Raw genomic sequence first — 26,077 nt, forward strand, 5'->3', positions numbered from 1 at the left:
CCATTCGTATTCTATTCTCACGAATTATCATATTAATACATTATATTATATTAAGAATATTCAATTCATAATATCAACGATTATTCCATATGAATAATCTTTTATTGACATATTATTGTGATTACCTACTTAATATTATCAACAACTATTTATAAACTAATAATAATTTATATGCCACCGCGCGCGCCTATTATAGATGACCACGGTAATTCCATTTTCCAGTCATAACCAAACGGCTATTGAGTATTGACTTTAACCTTAAAATTAAGTGATTTGCAATTTACAATTATTTTGAAATCAAAGTATCAAACTATCAAACGTGTTTCAATAATTAGTGAATGAATATAATAATATATATAATACTGCAGTGAACCGATTTTGAACTTCGATACCATAATATAGTAAGTACCTATTTAATATGTTAAATGTATACACATGAATATACCTATATAAGTGAATAAAATGAGTACCTATGTAAAAATTATATAAGTATATAATAGGTATATGTAACCTGTAACAACAATTAATACAATATGAATAAGAAACTAGGAACTAAATGGAAACTCAATAGGGCCATTCAAAATGAATTGAATAATTTAACAATATTAAGAACTAGTAATAATAATGCTACTAATTCTAATTCTAATTTAGCAAATAATAATAATAATATAGTTGTTAATAACATTACACAGCCAGTTAATCTTGAACTAGAAAACTTAAACCATACTGTAGAACTTCCATGTGAACCGACTGAATTAAACACTATATATTATGATAATTTTATTAATACAACTACAATAGAGCATCAAAATACATATACTAACTTTATTAATACAGAAAATAATGATGAGCCTAGAAATAAATTATTTGACAATTTGTCATTAACTGAACAAGTTATACAGCACCTTAAACTTTGGGCTGTAAAAAACAGAATCACCCATTTAGCACTTAAAGAATTGCTACAAATTATATCTTTGGTGCCTGAATTAAAAAATATTCCCAAGGATCCTAGAACATTTTTAAACACACCGCGAACAACGATTACACGTCATGTTAGTCCTGGGTCATATTTCCATTTGGGGATAATGAATGGTTTGAATAGTATGTTTAAACATATTGATTTAATAAATATTCCTAATATTATTGAAGTAAGTATAAACATTGATGGTTTACCACTTTTCAAATCTTCCTCTAGCCAGTTTTACCCTATTTTGTGTATAGTTAATAATGTGAAAATTCAACCCAACATTTTTCCAATTGGTATTTATCATGGTTCAGAAAAACCTAACGATTTCAATGATATGTTAAGTGATTTTGTCAATGAATCTTTAAAATTAACCACTGATGGTTTAATTATTAAAAATAAACATACAAAGTTTAAAATTACTATGTTTTTATTTGATGCTGTGGCAAGGCTAGTATTCTTTTTATCAAAGGACATTCTGGATACTCCTCATGTACTAAATGTTCCCAAGAAGGGGAATATTTTTGTGGCAGAGTATGTTTTCCTGATCTAAATTTTACTAAAAGAACTGACCTTGATTTTCTAGCAAAAACTGACTCTGATCATCACACAGGTACATCCATTTTAGAAAAAATTGTTGGTTTTCGTCCAGTTACTGATGTACCTTTGGACTACATGCATTTAATATGTCTTGGAGTAGTAAAGAAATTTGTAGTTAACACTTGGTGTTTTGGTCGGCCCCCTCATAAGCTTGCTGCAAGAGAAATTAACATAATGAGTGATACATTAATTTCATTTACTAAGTTTGTGCCTGTAGAATTTGCAAGGGTTCCAAGATCGTTAAAAGAAAGCAAACGCTGGAAAGCAACTGAATTTCGACAATTCCTTCTCTATACCGGGCCAATTGTGCTAAAAAGAGTTCTGCATAACACTAAATATGATCACTTTATAAGTTTGCATATAGCTTCTATTATATTATTATCTGAAAAATACCAACTTTACACTGATTATGCAGAAGAATTATTAACCCACTTTGTATTATCTACCAAGCATTTATATGGTCCAGAATTTCTAACACATAATATATTAATATTCATAACTTGTTGCATATAGCTTCGGATGTAAAAGAATTTGGAAATATGAATTTGTTTAGTAATTTCCCTGCAGAAAACTACCTACAAAAGTTAAAAAAGTTGGTTAGAAATTCACATCATGTTTTACCGCAAGTCGTAAGGAGGTTATCAGAAGAAAACGCTCAACAATCATATTTAATTAATGATAATGAGCAGACATTAAATAGTTATAAGTTAGAAAGAGAAAATATAAACAATGATGGTATACTAATCTCTGGTACAAATAACCCTCAATTTAAGAGGGTAATATTTTCAAATTTTAAGTTAACACTAAACAAAAAAAATTCTTGTTGCAAGTTATTTTGTAATTCAATCGTAGAAATTTACAATTTTGCATTCAGTCCTTCTCTAAATAAAAATGTAATAATTGGAAAAAAATATAATACTGCAGTTGACTTTTATGAAAAGCCATGTAAATCATCATTGTTTGATATTTATTATGTAGATAATTTAAATAATGAATTTACTTATTGGCCTATTACTGATATTTGTTGCAAGTTGGCTAGATTTCCTTATAAATCTGGATTTGTAGTTTTTCCACTTTTACATACAATATAATATAGTGTGTATTTAAATCAGTAATAATAATTTATGTAAATAAATGTATATTTCATTATATTTAAATATAAGATTTTGACTTTTAATAATATACATTAATAATTTTTTAGTACCTCTTTCATTTTAAAGTTGAAGATCATAATAACATAGGTGTTTTTTTAATATTTAAGAAAATATAAATAATAATAATAGTATATATATTTTACAAACAAACAATTAATCTAATATTTTTGTTTAATTTAACATATTACAATATGTTAAAATTTTATATTATAGTAATATTATCATGTCTGGATGGTATGTGGCACAATTTGTCGAGGAGAACACTGTAGAAGTAATACCCAGCAATTGGATAATTAATTTTAGTGAATGTTTTTGGCCTAACAAATGTGGCCCATTAAAAATATCTGGAGCAATTCGAAACCACTTAAAACCTTCAGAAGATTGGATAAAATGTCCTATTAAAATCCTCAGCAAATCTCTAATTACCAATTTCCACAATGCTACAACAATTGCTAATAAAGCACAGTTTACGTCAGACTGCGAAACTCTAAAAACAAAAGAGTCAACCGATGATATATTGAAGAGAAAAAGAAAAAAAAAACAAATGTATCATCATCATCGTCGGATGAAGAACTCCAAACAACAAACAAAGCTAGTAAAATAAGCACTGTAATTCTTCCAGATTTTCCACAAATAAAAAAAAACAATGGTAAATAAATATTCTATACCTACATAAATATTATAAAATATAATTATACATGCATATTTTCATTTACTCATACAATATTAATAGTTAATACTGTATTTGTCACATTAATATTAACTTAGGTTTTTTAATAATATTTTAAAGTCTTCCAAGTACAATTATTGTAATTGTCCGCTTGCAGGTTTAATTGTGACATTACAAATAAGCTAATAAAATTGTATAATTTAACATAATGATGTTAATCAAATAAACTCTTAAAATTATTTAAATCTGTATAAATGGGTAATTGTTTTAATTTTAAAATTCAATTTAGTTTTGCCAAAAGAACATAATTATGAATTAACTGGTAATATAATATCATATGCAACTGAAAACAATGAGAATACTAATAATGGTATGTTTATATTTATTATCAAGCTTATTAAGTATAAATTACTGTAATAAATATCATGTTAACTAATACAATTAACATACATTTTAGTTATATCTATTGAAAATTGTAGTGAGGTCATAACTACTGCTGCAGGTCATACAAGTAATCATAATTCTATAGAGGTGGAATGGGACATGAATAATGTACTATTTAATTCTCTAGATAAAAGTATGGATGTAAATGAAGAAGCATTATCTATGCTTAATGGTAATTTTTATGTTCATAACTCATAAATATAATATACAGTTATAATTGTTAATTTTTTTGTTAAATTTAATATATATATATATATATATATAGGTAATAGGTAATTATATATATAAAAAGATTAAACAAAAAACAATTACATATTTCTATGCTATTATATATATAGGCATATAACAAATATAAATATACATTTTACTAGTATAATAATAATAGCAAAATTAGTTTTGGACAAATATAATATATCAATTTTTAATATTATTAATATTAATTTAATTATAATATAGGCTGCAGTATTACGATTCATATAACACAGCTTATTAATTATATAGATATATTAAGAAATTTGAATGATAATATTATAAATTAATTTATATTTTGTCAGAAACTAATTTTTGCTAGTATTATTATTATACTAGTAAAACATCATAACTATTATGATCATTAAAAATTAATAATTGTATGTGCACTAATGTATGGTGTGCATTTAATTATTCTTTAATATAATAAATTATTTATAATTTTTCTCCTATATTTTAATAATTAATATTTTTTATAGAAGAAACTCTAGAAGAAAGAAACACTTCAATAATTTCTATGCAAAAAGTAAATCCAAATGAAAATTTGAAGGGTAATATTCAGTCTCTTCTTTATTCCTTTTAATATATGAATAAATTATATAATAAAATATAAACTACAATATAAATCAACTAATATTATTATATTGCCAAAATCTAGAGTTTCAAAATCAAGTATTAAGACAACTTGTGACATTGAATGCTCGATGTAAAGAAAATGCTGAGTACTTGCACGTCTTAATGTTGAATATAAATGATATTAAAGAAAAAATGGATGGAATTATTGATAAATCTTCAACACCAGCTGATTTTAATAGCACTAATAAGGCAGTATCTGATATTTTTTCAACATTTCCAATTTCTAATAATGACGGATTAGAAATAATTACTAATGCAATTAAGGAGAAAGAAGATAGTCAAAATAAATTGGTAGGTATATATTTAACTTTAATTGGTATAACTGTTTATATTTTTATAATATATATAATTACATGTATATATAACTCTTATTATCTAAATTTACTTATTATTTAAGTACATTTATTTTTTTTTGCCTTCTTCAGACTAGCTAACATATATAATTTGAATTTTAAGTCAAATATATAGTTTTCAAAATTAAATGGAAAAATTGAAATTAACCAGACATATTTCCGTCCAGAATTGGTGATTACTCCTTGGTATCAAGTTGCATAAGAAATAAAATATGCTTACCAATTTTTAGTGAAAACCCTAATTTATTTTAGAATAAAACTGGATATTATGTTTATAACTAAAATCACTTATTAATAAATTACCTTACTAAAACATTTCTGTGAATGACAATCACAATCAACTTGCTGCTGACATATTATAATAATTAATAACACTTAGTAAGATCTTAAAACCCAATAAATTTGAAATTAATCATTGATGATAGTAATCAATAGTAACTAAGGTAAAATTAAATTAAATAATATGTGAACTGTTATCTTTTCCATACAAAAAAATTAATTTATAATATAAAATTAACCAACATTTGTTCTTTAAATTAAAATTAGTTAAAAAATAATTTAATTTAGTTTATGAATGTCTTTTATATATTCATTTATTATATAAAATAATATGTTATAATGATTGAAAATTGAAATATAATTATATTTATTCTTCTTTAACATTATATCTGTTGTGATATATGCATTTTATTTTGACAATGTATATATATTGTACACATATTTATATATTATAAGTAAATAGAATTTTATAATTTTTGATAATATATAGGTGAATATGTTGGCTTTAATGGGTGGATCTGACTACAAAGAACTGACCAGGAGGATTCTAAGGAAAATGATTTCTGATCAAATGGCCACTAACTACAGTTTCACTGGACATAAAGGCAAAGGATTAAAGTCAGCATTCAATCAAACAATATTGTCAACATTACTATGCAGTAAGCAAAATGTATATTTTGTATGGATATTTTATCAATAACTTATACACAGTTATATTTTTGTTTAATATAGAAGCTGTTCAAAGTAAATTTACAACAGCTACAGTCAAGGAAGTGGAAAATGCTGCCAGCATATGGTTGACAAAAGCATCTGATCGATTAAAAAATAAATTATCCTAGTATTTTTTATATCCGTGTAATATCTAACTTAAATTAATTACACTAATAACTGTATATACTCACATATTATAAAGAAAATAATGTGTGTTACTTTTTAAACTTAAATTAAAAGTTTTTCATAAACTATATTATTTTAATTGTTTTAATTTATATAATTATAAGGTACCTAGGATACATAATATTATTATAATATGACTACCTATTAATTATAGGTATAAATAAATTATCTATTGTGGTATGAAAGTATTATTATTATTACTTAAAGTATGAATTAGTGGTTTAAAAATTTGATATGGAGATCAAATTATTTTCATGTATTCCAATGTAGTAAAAATCTTCAGCTTTTTTAAAGGGGAGATGAGCATAGTCCCTCAGTTCCACCGATAATAGATAAAAAAATTCCTTAGGTTTTATGTCAGTGGACTTATATATATATATATATAAAACATGCTCTGCAGACATATTTATTAAAATGTCTTCAATGAATGTAAAACAATTATTGATACCTTTATATTAATTATCAGTAGGTATGTTAAAACTGATTTAAATATTGATCACATATATAGAATAGTTTTATCTATTGATCTAGGTTTGTATTCTTTGATTATTCATAGAACAATAATAAAATCCAAACAATAATTCATTTGTTCTCTTAAAATAGTCTATGATTCTGAATGGAATAATTTTAAAACATGCATTGATTATTCATATAACATTACTGGAAGGCAGTCTTGTTAAGTATTCGAATACTTGTATTTAAATACTAGTATTTAAATACTTTTTTTGTATTTCAAATACTTTTTAAATACTTTTTAACCAATGTATTTTAAATACTTAAAAAATACTTTTTATTTGTATTTATATTCTAGAATACTAAATACTTTTTTACATTCCTATGGGCTATGTTCTACTCCAATTTAAATTTCCAATATTTTGTAATGTACTGTTTTAGATTTTGTTTTTAAAATATTATTTTATAATGGTTCTAACTTCTGAGAATTTATAAATAAGATTTTAGATTTCTCCAAAATACAAGCTGATAACAGAATGACTGAAACCCCCGTCAGCCACTCACTCCCACTTAAAGGCATACGGGACACAGACCATCACAACTAGTTCTTGAATCTATAAATAGTGTTTATTTTCAAGTTGTAATAAGCACTAATAACATTATAACAATAAATAATAATACGACTTTATATTTAAAATTATTATTGTACCTATCTCTTATCTAATGTGTGGATGTGTGGTTGTCGGTTGGCGGTACTATACAGTACCTAGTTAATAATTATAAGATATTTGTTATAATATATTAATATTACATTATTATTTATTACAAGAGTTGATAATACTCTATAGTCTATCGTCTATGTTTGATGTTTCTTATAATTTATAAATCATAGTATTTTATTTACCAATTTGGCAATTTAATACTAAGTATATCAAACGTGCAAAGGCAAACAGGCGACAGGAAACAGCGTGTGCGTCCTGCACTCCTGCGTTGTTAATTTTTGTTGTTAGTTGTTAGTTGTTACTTATTAAATTATCAAGTATTATTTTTTAAACAACAATGGATGAAACCGAGGAAAATTGTGAATTGGACAATCCACGTCCACAAGTGAATATTAGTTTACCATGGCCAGTATATAATTCACATTTTAAAGTAAAAAAAATACTTATTGACTGTGATTTATACACAACTTTTGAAGTTTCTTGTAATCATTGTGTGACAAGTAAGACTCAAACTGCTGATTCAAGATCTATGTCCAATCTCCGTAAACATTTAAAGGTAGATATTATTATTATTATTAAGGTATTATTTTTTTTTTGTTTACTTATAAATACATGTTAGGCATTTGAAAATGTAGGCCATTGCTGGCAAGTCTAAAAGTCCTTAAAATTATTTATTATTAATAGGTTAGGTTAGGTTAGATTAGATAATGTTAGTCCTTATAAGTAAATAATAGTTTTTCCAATATTTGTTTGATGAAAATAAAAACATGATTTTATGGAGGTAGACTTATTGAAAACAATATAATTTTATAATTATTCTTGTGTCTTGTCACATAATATTATTTCTTAACATTGATCTACATATTTTTTGTTACCTATTAGTTTTTTTTTTTTTTCATTGGTCTTGAAATTTGCAATATTTCTGCTTTGACAACTAGGGCCATAAGCGTTACATTTTTAATAAAATAGAAAAAAAAAATTAATTAATTGTATACAATTTTATTGTTTTATAAACAATTTGGATATTTATGTAGGTACATTACAATATTGTTAATGTCATCACAGAATATATGAAATTTCATATATTCTGTGGTGTCGTCTTATAATAATTTTAATATTTGAGTTGTTTTGAAAAATTCTATAGTGTTTATTTCGTTCTTCGGGTTTGGACCTAGACTAGGTATTAGTTTTTAAATATTGTATTTCGGAACTTAGTTTATGCCTTCTAAAAAAATGTTGAACACTGACCCCAGACGGTCAGGTTGCAGGGTATGCAAAAACATACCTATGAAATAATTAAATATAAACGTTTTGTTATTTGTTTTATTTTTATCAGGGTTTAGTTAGTTATATTAATATATTTAAAGTCAATAGGTCATAGACTATGTAAGTCCTTAGTATATAGACAATAGACATATAGTTTATATCTAGATATATAATTAAATATTTTAGATAGTAAATTCCTATAATAGTTTATAATTTTCACAGCTTAAACATAGTAATGTAAAAACTGTAAAAGAATTACTGATGCCAAGTATGAATGTATCTGTTGATGTAAATTGTACAAGAAAAGAAATTGACAGCACTGATCAATATGACACCAGCAGCGGATCAAATGTTAAAAAAATCAAATTTAATACAACACAATCATCTATGAAAAGCTTCATACATTCAAAAGATAATCGCATAAATATAGTTTCTCAAGGTAAATAATATGTTCTACTAGTTCTAGAATATATAAATATTTCTCTAGTTAGTTTTTAAATCAAATGTATTAATAATATATATTTACCTAATTTATCTATTTTAAATTGTATTACATATTTGAGAACCGATATTATTTTAGTGCTTATAATATGTAGGTACCTACTTAATAGTTTAATGTAAAAAGCTATTTGTATTTGATAAATTGATTCAAGTAGATATTCAATAATAAAAAAGGTTTAAAAATATGTTATATTATTTATTTATTGTATAGTAATTAGTAATTATTAATAATTGTTTGTTGTTTTATTTCACAGATACACTTAATCAAATGATTCAAGATTTAATAATAAACGCATCTCTACCATTTAATATAGTGTCACATGTAAATTTTAAGGATATTATTTCTAAAGGATTCCCAGGTAGAAATCTTTTGTGTCGACAGACTCTTATGAAAAATATTGACAAAAGTTTTAATATTGTCTTTGAAAAATTGAAATGTAAATTAAACTCAGTGGAACATTTAACAACTACTGCTGACGCATGGTCGACATTTAAAAGGTATATTTTTTTAGATTTTTAATTTCATTATTTAATAATATCTGTCATTAATTTATTTAGATCTTATTTGGGAATAACTGTTCATTGGATTGAAGAAGGAAGTCTCGAACGCAAATCTTACTTATTATCTATTAAGCGATTGATAGGAAGTCACACTTATGAGATATTAGCCAGATCTATGGAATCTGTCTATACATTATTTAACATAAATAACAAAATTTTATATACAACAACAGATAATGGCAGCAATTTTGTTAAAAGCTTTAGGTAAATATTTTATTAATGTTTAATTGAGTTTTAATGCGAAAAAGGGTAGACATCATTAGTTTTCCTAGGTTTTCTTTTATAGTTTATACAATTATACCTACCTATAGTTGTACCTATGGGCTATGAGGTTGTGAAAATATTTTTCTCAACTTTCATTAGTTTCAATTAATACTTTCTAACCTAAATTATTATGTTTTAATCAATAATTTTACATCTAAAATTAATAGGTAATTTATGTTTCAATCAAATTAATTTATTTTTAAATTTTTAGAGTATTTGGGGCGAATGACGATGATACCAATGCCTTGAATGTTACACAGCTAGATAATAACACAGCCACGATGCCATACATCACCTTCATTCCTGATGATGTGGATGATTTGGATAATTGTACTGTTACAAATGAAGATGAAGATAATGATTTTCAAGATATATCTCATTTAAATATTGCTGAAGTATTGGAAGACACAGAGGATGAAGTATATATTTTGCCAAAACATCATAGATGTGCAGCACATACTCTCAATTTAATCGCTACTAATGTAAGAGAATTTTATTTATTTTGTAATATTTTTAAATTTTAGATTCATATTATATATTATTATCAACTTACAAATTACAGGATATTCAAAAAGCTATTTCTGGTGTAAAAAATGCAGTATCGCCTCTGTGGAAGTATAAGCAGCAGAGCAGAACAACCTTTGCGAAATTAACTAATCTTTGGAATAAGCAAAACCGATCTACTAAAATTGCTGATGTTATAAAAAGTTGTTTTGGAGTATACCTTGTCACTCCAACAGAAACAAGATGGAATTCAACATATGACTCAGTAAATTTTTTTTTGAAGATATCCAAATTAAATTCATCAAAATTATTTAGATTGTGTGATGAGATTGATATTGTACGATTTAATAAAAATGATATGGAATTCCTTGAAGAATATTCTCAGATGATGGAACCATTAGCTATTGTTTTAGACCTTTTACAAGGTGAAAAAAATATGTTTTTTGGTTTTCTAATACCTTCAATTACAGAGTTAATTTACAAGTATGAACAAATACTTAATAAAAATCAATTAAAAATCTGTTCTCCATTGGTAGCAGTAATAATAAAAAGCATTGAGAAACGATTTGAAAAAATATTAAGTGACCAATTTTTGACAACAGCCGCTATTTCACATCCGTATTTTAAAACTGTTTGGATAAAAAACCAAGTAAAAAAGGATTTGGCTATTTCGGATTTTAAAAAAACAGTTTTAAATGTCTTTAATTCAAAAGAAAATGAGGCTTCAACACATAAACAATTAGTTGAAAATAGTGAAGATGAAGTTGAGGATTCTTCTTTTTTTTCATGGTCTAATGACAAACTTCAAGGAACATCAACTATCTCTGTGGAAAATGAAGTAACTCAATATCTGAGTAGAAGCCCTACAAAAAAACTGACATCACTTAATGAATATCCTAATATAAAAAAAGTTTTTATTTGTCATAATACTCCATTGCCTAGCAGTGCTCCCATTGAACGCGTATTTAGTATTAGCAATGCCATACTAACAAAACGTCGAGGAAAGATGGACGACAACACATTTGAAAAAACAATTTTTTTAAAATACAATTCAAATATGTAATTCATATCTATTAAAATATACAATATACTGTATTACTGTCTACTATTAGAATAATTGTGTGTTTTATTATTATAATTATTTATTTTATTTTTTTTAAATATTTTTTTGATAAATTCCATAAATATTTTAATATAAAATTTATAATTTACTAAAAAAAAAGTATTTGTGGAAGTATTTTGAATACTTTTAAAAAGTATTTGTATTTATATTCAAATACTTTTAAAAGGAAGTATTCGAATACGTATTTTAAATACAATTGACACCAAGTATTTAAATACGTATACTGAATACATTTGAAAAGTATTCTTAACAAGACTGCTGGAAGGTAATATTCTATGGTTCTGAATGGAATACATTTCAAGCATATTCATAGATTATTAAGTTAATATTATAGATTAATAATAAGTTATTCTCAAGATTATTCACATCTTATTTAAAATGGGTGCACGGGAATGATTATTTCATGAGTTATGGAGGAAATCGGATGATTATCAATTGAATAATGAATATTACAAATATTCTTAAGTATTATTCTATCAATATTCTATTATCCATTTTGTGTTACTTGGGCCGTGGCACGTGATTCGCGTGTCGCGGTGTAACTTGATCCGTGGTCCGTGGTGGTCGACGTGTTTGTGTGTGTGTGTGTGCCCGTGCGAGTGTTATCGGTCGCCGATGTTTCCGGCGTGCTCCGGTGTTGTCCAGATAACATCGTGCTGTGGAGGCGGGACGGTGATGGTACCTCCGGTTGTCGTTCCGGTGTTTGTTGAGACATGCCCATCTCCAGGCGTCGCATCGTCTCTGCTATGCGACGCTGGTCGTCACCAAAACGCATCATGCAGCTCTCGAGCATGGCCAGTCGCGACTCCAAACTGTCTGCACGCGTCGGTGTCGTTGTCGGTTGCTGCGCCTCCTGCAGTATGCCGCGGGCCCGCCTTATCAGGTCCGTGGCTTGTTGATTGTTTTGTGTGGGCGGCGGGTTGGTGATGTTCTGCGGCTGGTGGTTGTCCGTGTGGTCGTCCGCTGTGTTCTCGGTTGGTCCGGCGTGGTGCGTCTGACTCGTGTCCGAGTCACTTGCGGCCGCCCTCATGGTCTCCATCGGCTGAAACCGGATGGAGTTGGCCTGCAGATCCATGTCCGCGAAATGCTGGGTCAGCCGGATTTCGAGGGCGTCTTTCGCGCCCCCTTCCGGTAGCCCGCGCTGTTTACATTCGTAGCGGAGCTCCGCAACGGTCAATTCGTTTATGTATTTTCCCGACATCTCGTCCGGCTGTGTTTCCGGTGTTGTTGATGGGGAAAATAGTAAACACACTATACAGCGATTGTTGTTGTTGTTGTGCTGTTGACCGCTTATCGGTGCTATTTCCGTCCAAATGTAGGTCAGTGGGTCTGTTGTCGTTGTGCGCGCCGGGGCGATTACACTAACCGGTTTTCGCAGCGTATGTCGCGGTTGCGCGTGTGTGCGCTGTCCGGTCGACTATCGCGACTACGAATGCGGCGGCAGTTATTTGTATCTCCGTCCCGGGTGATCGCGGATGACGTTGCGGGTGGTGGTGCTTGGCGGTGGTTGTGTGACTTTGTCGCGCTCTAGCGTTCCTACCTATCCTACTCCGTGTGTTTGCGGTGTCGCGCGCGCTGAGATCGGTGCGTCCGTAAGTCGGGCGGCGTGGTCGGTCGGTCGTTACGTGCTTTGTGGTTATGTTACGTAACGCCGGGTTTTTCCGTTACCGCCTGCAAACCACGTTTGCGTCGTATGGGATCGGGGATTTTTCCGCGAGTTGCACAACAGGGAAATGTAATGGGGGTAGTATGGGGTAAGTTAAGATAAACAGTGTTTACTTACCGGTGATTCCTGTACGGGGAGCCAATTTTGTGGCGGTCCTGGACGGATACCACAAATACGTATGCGGTGGATCGGTTTTACACCGAAGGAAAAGAAAAAAACACTCTTTGTTTAAGTCGCAGAAGTGCGGTGGTGTATATTTTATTTTGGATATTGTCGGTAGAAAAAAAAAAGAACAAATCACAGATATAATAGTATGAGAGACGATACGCGCGAGGACGGTGATGGTGCGGTGGATAGTTGTCACTCAAAACGCGGTCGTAAAACTGACTTGCTACAAGCCGGTTCGCGGTACCGGCGGTCGACATCTCCAGGCGCGCTTATCGCGTGTCGGTGTCGACCGCCGTCGATTGGCGGTTGACAGAGAGGATAGACGGCGCGGATTTCCGCGCACAGGCCGTTTGAATTCAAACGGCTATTACGCGGGACCGCGTCAGTCTGATGTATTTTCTAAACTTAGTCAACAAAGTCATAGTATTGGTTTAACATGGCTACTTTCTCCTGAACCAATAATAACACCATCTATTGAAATAGAAGATATTATCAGATCTTCAGAATTTGAGATTTCTTCAGATAAAGAACAGTATTAACACTTTTATTTTAAGGAGTTTATCCCTTATTTGTTAAAATAATATTTTTTGGTTTACATTTATTGTTAAAATGTGTATTTTGTTAACTTTTTTTAATCTAAGCATTGTTTACTGTTACCTAGAGAACCTAAGTCAATAAAAAAACTAGGTAGTTAAATTTGTAATTAAATCATAATTTTATTATATTAAGTGTTATAATATACAAGTTTATTAAAAATATACATCAGTTGAAAATTACATTTTAATATTCTATAAAAATATAAGTACAACTTAATCTTCAATTGGTTGTAGATAAAACATTTCTACCTCTTTAATGAGTGGATATTGGAAATTTGATAAAGCTCCACATACTTGAAATATTATTGATGCATATGGAACTAATTTTGGAGTTATAAATTCTAAGATAGAATATCCCTTTATACGATTTATAGCACGTTCAACATGAACTCTAGCTCTGGCTATAGTCAATGTTTTCATCAGTTGATTTGGTGTAAATTGAGGTGCACCCAAAAATGGAGGTATATTTAATGATACTCCTTCAGGCAATAAGTCATTTATAAGAAACCCTTTATCAGCTAATATAAGATCACCACTATTAAACACATCTATAACTCCAGAATGTTTAACTATTTCTTTATCAGATGTTGATCCAGGGTATAGCAAACTACAAAAAGTCAAAACTCCGTTTGGTGCAATTCCTACTAGACCTTTTAAGGTATTTCGGTGTTTATAATTGCTATAGGTGAGTTTTTGTAATTCCATTTTACTTGGTATTGCTGTATATATTTCTGTACAGTCTAAAATCATACGACAGTTCACAAAGTTATTAAAAACACTAGGTAAACATGTTTTATTCTTTTGTTGACTTGGACAGAATTCATGAAAGTCTTAAATATTATAGTATGAAATGCGTGAATCCAAGTCAATACTATATTTGTAACAGTTGTACGACTACACCCAAATCTAACTCCTAAATCCGTGAAATCAAAATTATGACGTAATTTCATAAGTGTCATAAAAATTTGATCTGTTCTACTGATTCTTTCCACGTTCCACCCCAAGAAATAATTTATTGAAACATTTTTAAAAATATCAAATAATACATGAATCACAGTCTTATTAGGCATTCCAGTATAGTAAGTTATTGCTTCATCATTGTCTTCTATAAATGCGAACGAGAATGGTTGTTTTTTTAGACTATTTATTTTAGAATTAAGCCTCTCAATTTCAATCTTTAAAAGGGCATTTTCTGATTCATCAATAATGGATCCAACCGACTTAACATTTAAATGTAAAACTGAATTCTCTTCATTGTGCTTAGTAGATTCATATAAGTTCATCTGTGACTCAATTTCAATATCTGATTGAGATGCTACTTCTGAATGATTTTCTTCAAGTTCATCAGGTAATTCTTCTTTATTGGCAACTAATGTTTTCTACAAAAAAAATTATAAATTATTATTTTAAATATTTTTTTATGTAATAATTATATTATATTAATTATAAGTTTGTATGCTGATGTTTAAGTAGATTATGTTCAATATTTTAAAAAGCCAAAGTATAGAAAATAATTATAAAACTAATGAGAGAAACTAGATAATAATTAAATTAAATAATGATTGATTTCTATTTAAGTATTAATTTAATCTCAAATTAACTTAAGGTTTAACCTCAAATTTGTCAAATTCTAAGTAAACCACACTTTTGAAAATGTTTTTTAATAAAAATTAGTGAATATAATATATATTGCATATTAAGTAAGTACTAAACATCAACACTTAATTTTATTTTAATCTAAAGCTTGCTATTCAAATGTATTATAAAAATAAAACTACATTAAAACATACTGAGATAGGTTTTGGTTTCCGTTTATTTCTTTTCTCTGGGGAAACAAATAAAAATGTTTTTTCTTTATTCCAACTGAATATTGTTGGATTATTTTCTTTAAGTCCATCAATAAAATGACAGCTGCAAACTCGGGAGTTCACACTTGGACATCTGTCAGACCTCCTTAAAAATATCAATATAATAATATAAACATTTAATTAAAGTCTAATTATGAAATATAGGTAATACATACAAGCTAGGTGTACAATTTAGATAGAATATATTTAACAATCAAAATAAATTAATAAAACTTATAACTACCTTATATTTTGTGTCCATTTTAATTTCAACAATTTATTCACAGGAAATCTAAAAAATTTACATATTTTTGTTTCGCTGTAATGGTTACAATTTGGTACAAAACAATTGACCATTATGAACAACCTACACAATAAATTAAAAAAAGTAATAACAATTTACATATTAAACAAAATACCTTTAAAAATATGGATTTGTAATAAAAATATTAATATACACAACTATAGTTTAAACTCACCTGCAGTCAACGTAGTTAAGTAATTTAACAATTGTCAAAATAAATCAATATTCGTCGTTTTTATAAAAAAAGAACGTTAAATCATAGTCAAGAACACAAATACTGTACACCGTAACTTGTTTAAAGAAACTTAACAATATTAATGCGATTTTTCTCTAAAAACTTTAAAATTATGCACAATTCTCATACAGAAATCGTTTTGTTTGGAACCAGATATCCTTATCACTAATTGATTATACTATCATGACGTCATTACTTCCATACTCTATACTAGCCGTAGTGTAATCGGACAGGTCACTACACGCTTAGTCGCGCGCGACTTAGTTCGCTGGTAAGAAGCGAGTAAATTCGCCCAATGTAATCCACCCATTAGTAGCATTTACCCTGCAGCTTGCCATCAAAATATGTATATTTTTAGATTTATCAGAATTCTTTAATATTAATGTTTTGCGAATGCGAACAAATCACTAATCACTTATCACTATAACCCGCACGCCATTACCTAATGTAACGACGATCACGATACGAGTATTACGAGTTTATGACATACGTCCATTATACTAAGACCGTGCGTCTGTGCGCCCATACGACGTGTCTGCTGTCTGCTGTGTTGAATAATTTGTGACTTGTGTGCACTCATAATTAATCAGATTTCTGAAGACCTGGAGTTTATGCTGTTTGTGGTAAGTGAAATTCATTAAATACCTTATAAAGTTAAGAGGATGTTCCCGCATGCGTTGTCTCCGTCTTACAAAGGTAGAACGTTAGAACATAGCAAAAAATGCATTTGTGCGGGACAAATTTTCTCCATCAGAATTTCACAACGTATAGGTAAGATCTTTATCTGTGTCATAGCGTCGTTATTTTTTTGATGGCACAAACCAATAATTTTAAGTAATTAAATGAAACAATAAAATTTAAATGTATTTTCTTAAGCTTATAACTTTAATTATATTTATGTTATCAAAAATAATAACGACGCTATGACACAGATAAAGTTCTTACCTATGTGTTGTGAAATTTTGATATTTCTATAATAAATACCGAGGGAGAAAAGCTGGCCTGCGCAAGTGCATTTTTTGCTATGTTCTACGTTGAGACAACACATGCAGGTGTGACATCCTCTTAACATTTTATATTTTTATAGTATATATAGTGCCTTATAGTGGTAGATTTAAACTTGGGTAGTGGGTACATTCATTATTTGGTATTTGAAAATTTAGTGTCTAGATACCACAAATCAAAATTGTTATAATATTATGCTTATGATTTTTAAAAATTCTATAAAAGAATAATCTTATTTTGTGGTAGATGGTATACTATATATTATATAATATAGTTTACTATTTTCCTCTACACCTATATACTATCATTATATAATTATATTTATATATAGATAAGTAGGTTAGGTATATAGGCTATTATGGACTGTGGTTTAATTGAGAGTGGTAGAGTACCTTTTCTTTTTTTAAATAATATTTAAGAATACTAGCTATGTCCCTCTGCTTTTTCTTTTCCAATTCAAACATTGACTATAGAGTTTAATATACAAATATACAATATACTGTTTAGCAGGTCAACCCCTTACTATTATACTATGTTTTTTTAAACTCATTCCTTACTATAAAAATAAATTAAATGTAGCAACCTACTACCTATAGTATTAAATTATAATAATTCATCTTTACATTGCATACATTTTAATATATTTTATTGAACAATTTTAAAATGGTATAATAAAAAAACATACATACCTACCTACCTATTATGTTGATTAACAATAATCCATTTTTTAATGAACACTGTTGTGAATATATACCTAAAGTTTGAAATAATATGTAATTGAAAAGACATCGAATTTTATTACCATATACTAAGTTTATTTATTCTTCTAATAAATATTTATTTAATTATTTAATTATAATTAAATACATTATTATATATAATAATAATAGTAATAATACATAATTTAATTTAGTATTTACCTCTCATTATAATACATATTTTAAAAAGTAGGGGTATAATTTGATTTAAATAATATTTAACTCGAGATTTATCTTAAATAAGTAGATCATCAACTAAATTAACTTGTATCAAAAAAAATGAAATACCTATATATTATTGGTGTACTTGAGGTACCTAATACTGAATACAGGGATAAATTTGAGTATATTTTACTTTATTTGTTTGATAGGTACTAGGTAGGTACTTACAAAATAATCTATGTGCTAGGCAGGTATAATAATAAAAAAATATATTTTAATAATAAATTTGATTTTAGTAGATTTTGTTAAGTTTTGATTGGTTTTGATTACTGAATTATAATGTCTACTAGAAGAATAGAGAGTGTACGCACTAAAAGAAGAAAAATTAGGAATGAAATAAATGTTGTCGAGGAAATGCTTTCACACTCAAATCCATTGGAATATGAACCGCCAGAAAATGTTCTGGAAATAAATAATTCAAATCCTATGCCTTTGTTTGAATATGATAACATTATATCTAACTCTAAGAGCCAATACAATATTTCAAATGAGTTTCCGTCAAATGATTTAATTGATTTGCCATTATCAGTTATCAACACTTGTAATGAGCCAACAGATACACAAACATTTAATAAAGAGAAATTGTTCATAAATTCATCTAAACAATTTTCAGTTCAGGAATTTATAGCTTCTTGGGCAATAGATTATAAAATTCCTCATAATGCAGTTAATGGTTTGTTAAAAGGTTTAAAAATGCATGATTGTTTCAATAACTTACCAATTGATTGCCGCACAATTTTAAACACTCCTATTAATAAATCAAAAGAAAACCGAATTGTCAGTCCTGGAGTTTATCATCATTTTGGTTTAGAAAAAGGAATTAAATTATATGCCCCATCAAATGTACAAGATATTCAAATTGCCATAGGAATTGATGGATTACCAATTTCAAAAAGTAGCAGCTCTCAATTTTGGCCAATATTAGCTTCCATTTTGGTTAAACCTCCACTTAAAAGATCAGTTTTCATTGTTGGCCTATACTGGGGAATTGAAAAACCCAAAGACAGCAATGAATATTTATTTGATTTTGTTACTGAAGCTAAACGTTTAGAAACCGAAGGTATTATATTAAACGGAATTAATGTTAAAGTAAATATTACATTATTTTGTTGCGATGCTCCTGCAAAAGCATTTGTTTTAAAGGTGAAAGGTCATACGGGTTTTTATTCATGTACTCGTTGCACTATAGAGGGAGAATATGTATGCAATCGAGTATGTTTTCCTTATTCCCAAATAAAACCAATTGAAAGAAATCATCATGCATATCTGAATACTGAAGATGAAGAATACCAGATTTCAAATCAAACATCTATTCTTACTGAATTACAAAGTTTTAACTCTGTAACATCTTTTACACTTGACTACATGCACTTGGTTTGCTTAGGCGTTTGTAAAAAACTTATCAGCCTTTGGATTAAAGGACCATTAAATGTCAGACTTCGGTCTTCAAAAATAAATGAGATATCAACTTTATTGGTAGCATCCAATCCATATCTTACGTCCGATTTCTCTAGAAAGAACAGAGGTCTTCAAGATGTATGTCGCTGGAAAGCTACCGAATTTCGTATATTCTTACTATACACTGGACCTGTTGTGTTAAAAACCATTTTGAATGAAGAAATTTACACAAATTTTATGGTTTTAAACATTGCAATGTTAATTTTATTAAGTCCTGACCGAAAATTTCTTCTTCAATATGCAAGAGAACTATTGGATTTTTTTGTCAAGAACTTTCAAAATATTTATGGCCAACAATTTGTATCACACAATGTCCATGGATTACTACACTTATGTGATGATTATGATTTATTTGGTCCACTTGATAATTGTTCAGCATTTGGTTTTGAAAATTACATGAAAGAAATAAAATCTAATCTTAGAAAAAATGAAAAAACTTTGGAACAAATTGTTAATAGATATTATGAAAAATATGAAAAATGTGTACTAAATAATTCAAGTAATAAATCATTAATGGACAATCAACCAGTTTTGAAACATGTCCATGATAACGGTCCACTGATCGATGATTTAATAGGTCCACAATATTACACTCTTATATTCAAAAGTTTAACCATCAAAATTAAAAAAGAAAGTGATAGTTTTATACTTACCAAAAATGGAGAAATAGTAAAATGCATGAATTTTGCTCAAAAAGATGGTATTATCATGCTTATTGGAAAAAAGTTCAATATTTTATTACCATATTTTGAAGATCCTATTAATTCAACAATTCTTGAAATATTTGAAATTAAAAATTTATCTAGTCACCTCAAATATTGGGCAATATCTGATATAAAAAAAAATATGATGATACTTCATCATAGTGGGAAAAAAATAGCTATGCCCATTATTCATACAGACATGTAAATAGTAAATAAATTGTGATTATAAATAATATAGATAAATTAAAATTATGTAATTAATGCTCTTTAAATATACATTTTCTAGTATAAATTTATAAATTGTAACTTCAAAATATCAACGTATTTTTAATAGTGGGTACATAATTAAATTAAATATTTAAAACCTCATACCTAAATTAAATTTTTTTTTTTTTTTAAATTTAGATGGATGATAAAAAAGCTTGGATTGTTGTGGAGTTTGTTGACGATGAAAGTGTTGAAGTGGTACCAAACTGTTGGTTGAAAAATAATTCTTGTGCTTGGCCTAAAGCTTCTAAACAAGCAAAGAAATATGTCCAAAAAAGAATTAAGCCGAATATGAATGACTTTATATTTTACAAATCCAGACAAATTGGACAAAAAGTTTATAGTTAAGAAATTTTGATTTTAATAAAGATATCTAGATTATCTAGTGAATTATATATACTAATTAGTTTTATTCAAATTGTTCAGGTTCATATAATGAAGCAAAAATAAAATTGCCATTGGCAATGCACAAATCAGATTTATCGAGTGCTGATGACATTGATGGGATGACAAAAAGAAAAAGAAAATTCCCTTATTATAGAGGTCAAAGTTTGTCTCCCGTCACGACTATGAAATCTGTTAAACTTGAAAAAGTCAATAATTCAAAACAAATAAAAATGTCTTCTAATAGCTGTCCGCCTCGTTATCAAGGTAAAATTCAAAATATTTTTTTATTCATTTGTAGTTTTATGTAATAACTTAGTGTTTTTCTAAAATATTTTTATAGATGTTTCTCAGTCAGTTAATTCAAACAAGGAAAAGGATATTTTTGAACTTTCTGATGATTCAAATGATGTATCCATTGTATCCTATGACTCAGACAAAGATCCTCTTTGGAAAATTGACAAAAACCTAAGTATGTTAAGTATGTTTTTTACTATATCAATAAGATGAATTTTTGAATAATACAAAATTAATAAAATAACAAAATAAAAATATATATCAAATTTTAATTTTATTAAAATATTATATGAATAATTATTTTATGTAATATAATCTACATTTATTATTTAAGAATGAAAACAAGAAATAAGATAAAAACATCAAATGAGTTATGGAAATAAAATTAAGTAAATTAAAAAAAAAAAAAAAATAGGTATCTTCATTTAAAAGCAACCATTGAATTTTTTCTATAATCTTTAAGAAGTATTACACTCGGTTTAACTTAGTATTCAAATTATAGAAGACGATAGACAATATTATATATGTTAATTATTACCTATTAATTAATAAATCATTTTTATCTCCATGATATTTAATGTTAGATGTAATAATTTATAATGTTTAACTTATTGTAATTTGACAAATAAATTACGATTTGCTTTTTTAATCATTATATTAATATATCCTTTATGATATGTAATGTTTATTTTCATTTAAGCTTAAAAAGTTTTTATCATATCTTACTAAATTTAGTATTGTAATGATGTAATATATTATACTAATGAGTATTGTATTAAAATTGAAATTATATTCTTAGTTTTATTACCAAGTTATTTTGGCTTCAAAAAACTTGATATACAGTTTTTAGTAATAATTGTGTTATTGTTATAAACTTCTAACAGTAACTTTTACTTTATAGGCAAATCTGTTATTGATGGTATTGATTATATAACACCTGAAAAACATGGCTCTTTATTAGTCAATAAACTGAATGATGATATAAAACATACAATTTCATCTCCTGTTGGGACTTGGACAGTTGAAAAAGATGAGGATACACAATTATTATACAAAACAAGTTCTGATGGCAATAGTATCAAAGTGAAAAAAGTATTATTTTGTGAACAAAATATTGAAAACACAGGTAATATAATATGTAGTTATACATTTATGTTTTAATTAAAAATAATTTAATAAATGAGTAAATGTAATATATATGGTTCAAAAACTTCATTGTATGATGTATGATTAAATTGAAGAAGCAAAATTTTTAATATAAATTTCCTTTAGTTTGCCATTACTTAAAAAAAAAATATTTAACTTATAAAGTTTTATCATACCAATATAATATATTTTATGTGCCTACCCATTTACATGGGTAGGTATGTATTTACATATATTCTTTATAATAATAATAAATTAAGTTATTTTTTTTTTATATTATACTATAGGATCATCTGGTACTACAGCTAATATTTTAAAACAGCCACAAGATACTACAATTTTACAAAAGCAGCCAAATATATCTGATGGTATGTGCACTATTTACTATTTAGTAATATACTATCTTAAGATATAATATAACACTTTTCTAGTGTTATACATACTAATGTATACTTATATTTTATGATATAAGACTACTGTATTATACCTTTCTAGTTTCTGATAAATTTTATTGATTTGACAGATTTTCAACGGTTCATTACTAACACTTTAGTAAATATTAAATATGACATTGGCAGCATTTTAAGCATTGTACAATCAAATAGTATTAACATTAATACATTGATGTCTAATAAAAATACATCAGCCAAAAATATCATAAATCTTGACAACATATTTCCTATTACAAATCACGATGAATTAGAGTCATTGGAAACCAAAATTAAGACTGATGAAAGCTTTAGAAATACATTGGTATTATGTTTTGTTTAATTCTTATAATTTTCTTCTATTATACAATTATCTTGTAAAATGTGTTTATTTTTTAGGTAACTCAGTTATCAGTGTTAATAGATGTTAATGATCTTGGAAATAGTGTTCGAAGAATTGTTTCAAGAATGTTAAATGATGTTTTACTCTCCTACTATTCGTTACATGGATTTAAATCAAAGTTATGTTTTTCAGGCTTACATACCTATCGAGTTATTATAGGTAAAACATTAAACTTTGACTTGTTTGGTACAATATAACCAGTGGCGCAACTAGGGCTAAAATGTTGGGGGGGCTGTAGCCCCACCTAACATTATATGAAAAGTAACCCGTGGGGGCGATGCCCCCACACCCCCTAAAAATTCATTAAAAAATATAACACAAGTACACAACAAAATCTATTTATTTATTCAAAGTTTCATTTTTCTTTTATTTTTATCAATAAATATTTGTAATATTTATTCAATTGGAATCTCGATGTCTTTTTCTATATGCAGGATTGATAGATTACTGAACCGATCTTGGTTCATTGTGGACCGTAAATATGTGTTTATCCTCCTCATAGCTGAAAAAGAGCGTTCTGATGAGGCGGATGAAATCGGCAAAGTAATGGCTACTTGTATCATTAAATATAAATTTGGAAACACTTTTTTATTCAAATTTTCTTTTATAAAATTGAAGTCCTTTAAATTATCACCAATAACATTTTTGAACACCAGCATTTCGCTCTTTAAATTATTTTCGTTAATGTTTAATATATCCTGAAAATACATTTTATTTTTATTATGAAATGTTTTACATTGTAAACATTGTAAATAATAAATACTAAAAGGTTTGTATAAATTTAACCTACCTTATAATGTTCAACCAGGAATGAGCTTCCTTCATAATCAAATTGCATTAGTCTATCAGCAGAAGTAGCAAGGCATAAACTTTCTTCAGAAAATCGTATTTTCATGCTGCAAATAATTGAGTCCATGATGACATAGAAGGCGTTTAATTTCCAATATTCTTTTTTATCCGAATCATCATCGCTTAAATAATTGTTGGACTGTTCTGCGGCAGTTGAAAAAGTTACATCATAGTCACTTAAGTAAGTAGGTTCTTTTCTGAGTCTTTTTAATCCTGTTAATATCATTAAACTGTATTTTATACATTTAAACTGATGTATAATATTATAGTGTAAGTTGTTACCTTGTAATGGGATATTAATTGAAATATTATGTTCAAAACAAAATTTTTTGATATCATCCCAAAGTTGAGACACTATTGCGATCAAATTAATAATACGAAATTCAAAAGCACGTGGATAGCAAAATTCAAAAACACGTTAGTAAATATGGTCATATGGAAATATAAATAGGGAATGAAATATTGAAATGGTAATGGTAAACAAGGCGACCCGCGATCGTATCCCGTCTACGTTCCGGTAAACGTTTACCTTATCTTGGGTCTAACATCATGTCGGTGCGTGGAAACGTTTTCATGTTTTTCGGTGGCTCAGCATAGATAATATATTATCTATGAGGCTCAGTCGCTCAGACTATGCATGTATTACAATTTTTGTAAAATTACGTATGTACAATAATCATACCAATGGGCAATGTGGCAATGTTGAATGTACCGATATAAATCGTTTTTTAAAAAACAAATACTTTATAAAGGCATATAATAGCTAATGATATTTACGATTTACCAAATTAATCATAGGCATATAAAATAATATTATGAACTTAAAATAAAAATAAAATAATTACATTTTTTCCAGTTTTTCCAAAAAAAAAGAATTTTAGTAAAATATTAAAAAGCTCGTTAATATTTTAGGAAATAACTAAATATTTTTTGGGGGGGCTATTACAAGTTTTGGGGGGGGCTAAGCCCCCCCAGCCCCCCCCCTAGTTGCGCTTATGAATATAACTAAAACAAATAATCAGTATAGGTAGTTGATATTAAATATTGAAATTTGCTGCATTTAATTTAATTTTCTATTTTTTATATTATTTATCTAATATCTTATTGTATATTATGAATGTTCTAGATGCTATACGAGTTAACATGAAGTTCAGTTTGGTTCCTGAAAAAGAAATAGATCATTCCTTAGGAATTTGGCTATCCCATGCTCCCTTCCGTATCAAAAAGGTATCACAAAAACAAGAAAAACTCTCAAAAAGCCTTTTATAAAGTTTTTAATCATTATTATTATATTAATTACATTTTTTTTTTTTTGTAAATTCTTAGATTTGTAGTGGGCAATTTATATTGTGTTATATTACTTTTTATAATATAGTTATAATATTATATATTATAATACTCACCAGTTATTATTATTATTATTTTTTTCATGATGCATTTCAATATTATTATATTAATTACATTTTTTTTTTTTTAACTCTTAGATATGAAGTTGACAGTTTATATTATGATGTTATATTTCTTTTTGTAATATAATTATAATATTATATATTATAATACTCACCAGTTATTATTAACTTTTTTTTATTTCATGATGCATTTCATTATTATTATATTAATTACATTTTTTTTTTTAATTCTTAGATATGAAGTTGACAGTTTATATTATGATGTTTATATTACTTTTTGTAATATAGTTA

General features: G+C 27.5%; 3 protein-coding genes and 2 pseudogenes across 5 annotated transcripts; 3 read left to right on the top strand and 2 right to left on the bottom strand.

The window, feature by feature from the left end:
• The first annotated feature begins 1,085 nt into the window (after positions 1-1,085).
• Positions 1,086-6,401, top strand: LOC149059196 (uncharacterized). Its single transcript, XM_089223062.1, has 10 exons — positions 1,086-1,148; positions 1,415-1,767; positions 2,932-3,128; positions 3,242-3,367; positions 3,678-3,758; positions 3,846-4,004; positions 4,561-4,632; positions 4,740-5,008; positions 5,840-6,008; positions 6,082-6,401. The coding sequence occupies exons 1-10, from the start codon at positions 1,086-1,088 to the stop codon at positions 6,186-6,188; spliced, it is 1,596 nt and encodes a 531-aa protein (XP_089079188.1). The 3' UTR covers positions 6,189-6,401.
• A 552-nt stretch (positions 6,402-6,953) lies between these two features.
• LOC149059197 (uncharacterized) lies at positions 6,954-12,079 on the top strand. Its single transcript, XM_089223069.1, has 7 exons — positions 6,954-7,977; positions 8,910-9,126; positions 9,443-9,686; positions 9,747-9,953; positions 10,225-10,495; positions 10,576-11,478; positions 11,975-12,079. Exons 1-7 carry the CDS (start codon positions 7,759-7,761, stop codon positions 12,077-12,079), a joined length of 2,166 nt encoding a protein of 721 aa, XP_089079195.1. The 5' UTR covers positions 6,954-7,758.
• Positions 12,080-14,170: 2,091 nt separating this feature from the next.
• LOC107171211 (uncharacterized) lies at positions 14,171-16,555 on the bottom strand (annotated as a pseudogene). Its single transcript, XR_016189412.1, has 4 exons — positions 16,397-16,555; positions 16,162-16,284; positions 15,861-16,023; positions 14,171-15,449 (listed from the first exon to the last, which is right to left on the bottom strand). The product of XR_016189412.1 is annotated as an uncharacterized LOC107171211 (transcript).
• Positions 16,556-16,741: 186 nt separating this feature from the next.
• On the top strand, positions 16,742-25,989 carry LOC149059198 (uncharacterized). The gene is made up of 9 exons (XM_089217642.1): positions 16,742-17,079; positions 21,009-21,213; positions 21,297-21,521; positions 21,598-21,726; positions 22,453-22,677; positions 22,985-23,065; positions 23,221-23,450; positions 23,525-23,687; positions 25,504-25,989. The coding sequence occupies exons 1-9, from the start codon at positions 17,068-17,070 to the stop codon at positions 25,644-25,646; spliced, it is 1,413 nt and encodes a 470-aa protein (XP_089073768.1). The 5' UTR covers positions 16,742-17,067; the 3' UTR covers positions 25,647-25,989.
• On the bottom strand, positions 23,738-25,311 carry LOC149059199 (zinc finger MYM-type protein 1-like; annotated as a pseudogene). Its single transcript, XR_016189828.1, has 2 exons — positions 24,319-25,311; positions 23,738-24,226 (listed from the first exon to the last, which is right to left on the bottom strand). The product of XR_016189828.1 is annotated as a zinc finger MYM-type protein 1-like (transcript).
• Positions 25,990-26,077: the final 88 nt, after the last annotated feature.

Source organism: Diuraphis noxia, unplaced genomic scaffold (assembly GCF_037042655.1).
Source record: "Diuraphis noxia isolate RWA-SAM2 unplaced genomic scaffold, SU_Dnox_SAM2 contig0001, whole genome shotgun sequence".
Classification (NCBI taxonomy): Eukaryota; Metazoa; Arthropoda; class Insecta; order Hemiptera; family Aphididae; genus Diuraphis; species Diuraphis noxia.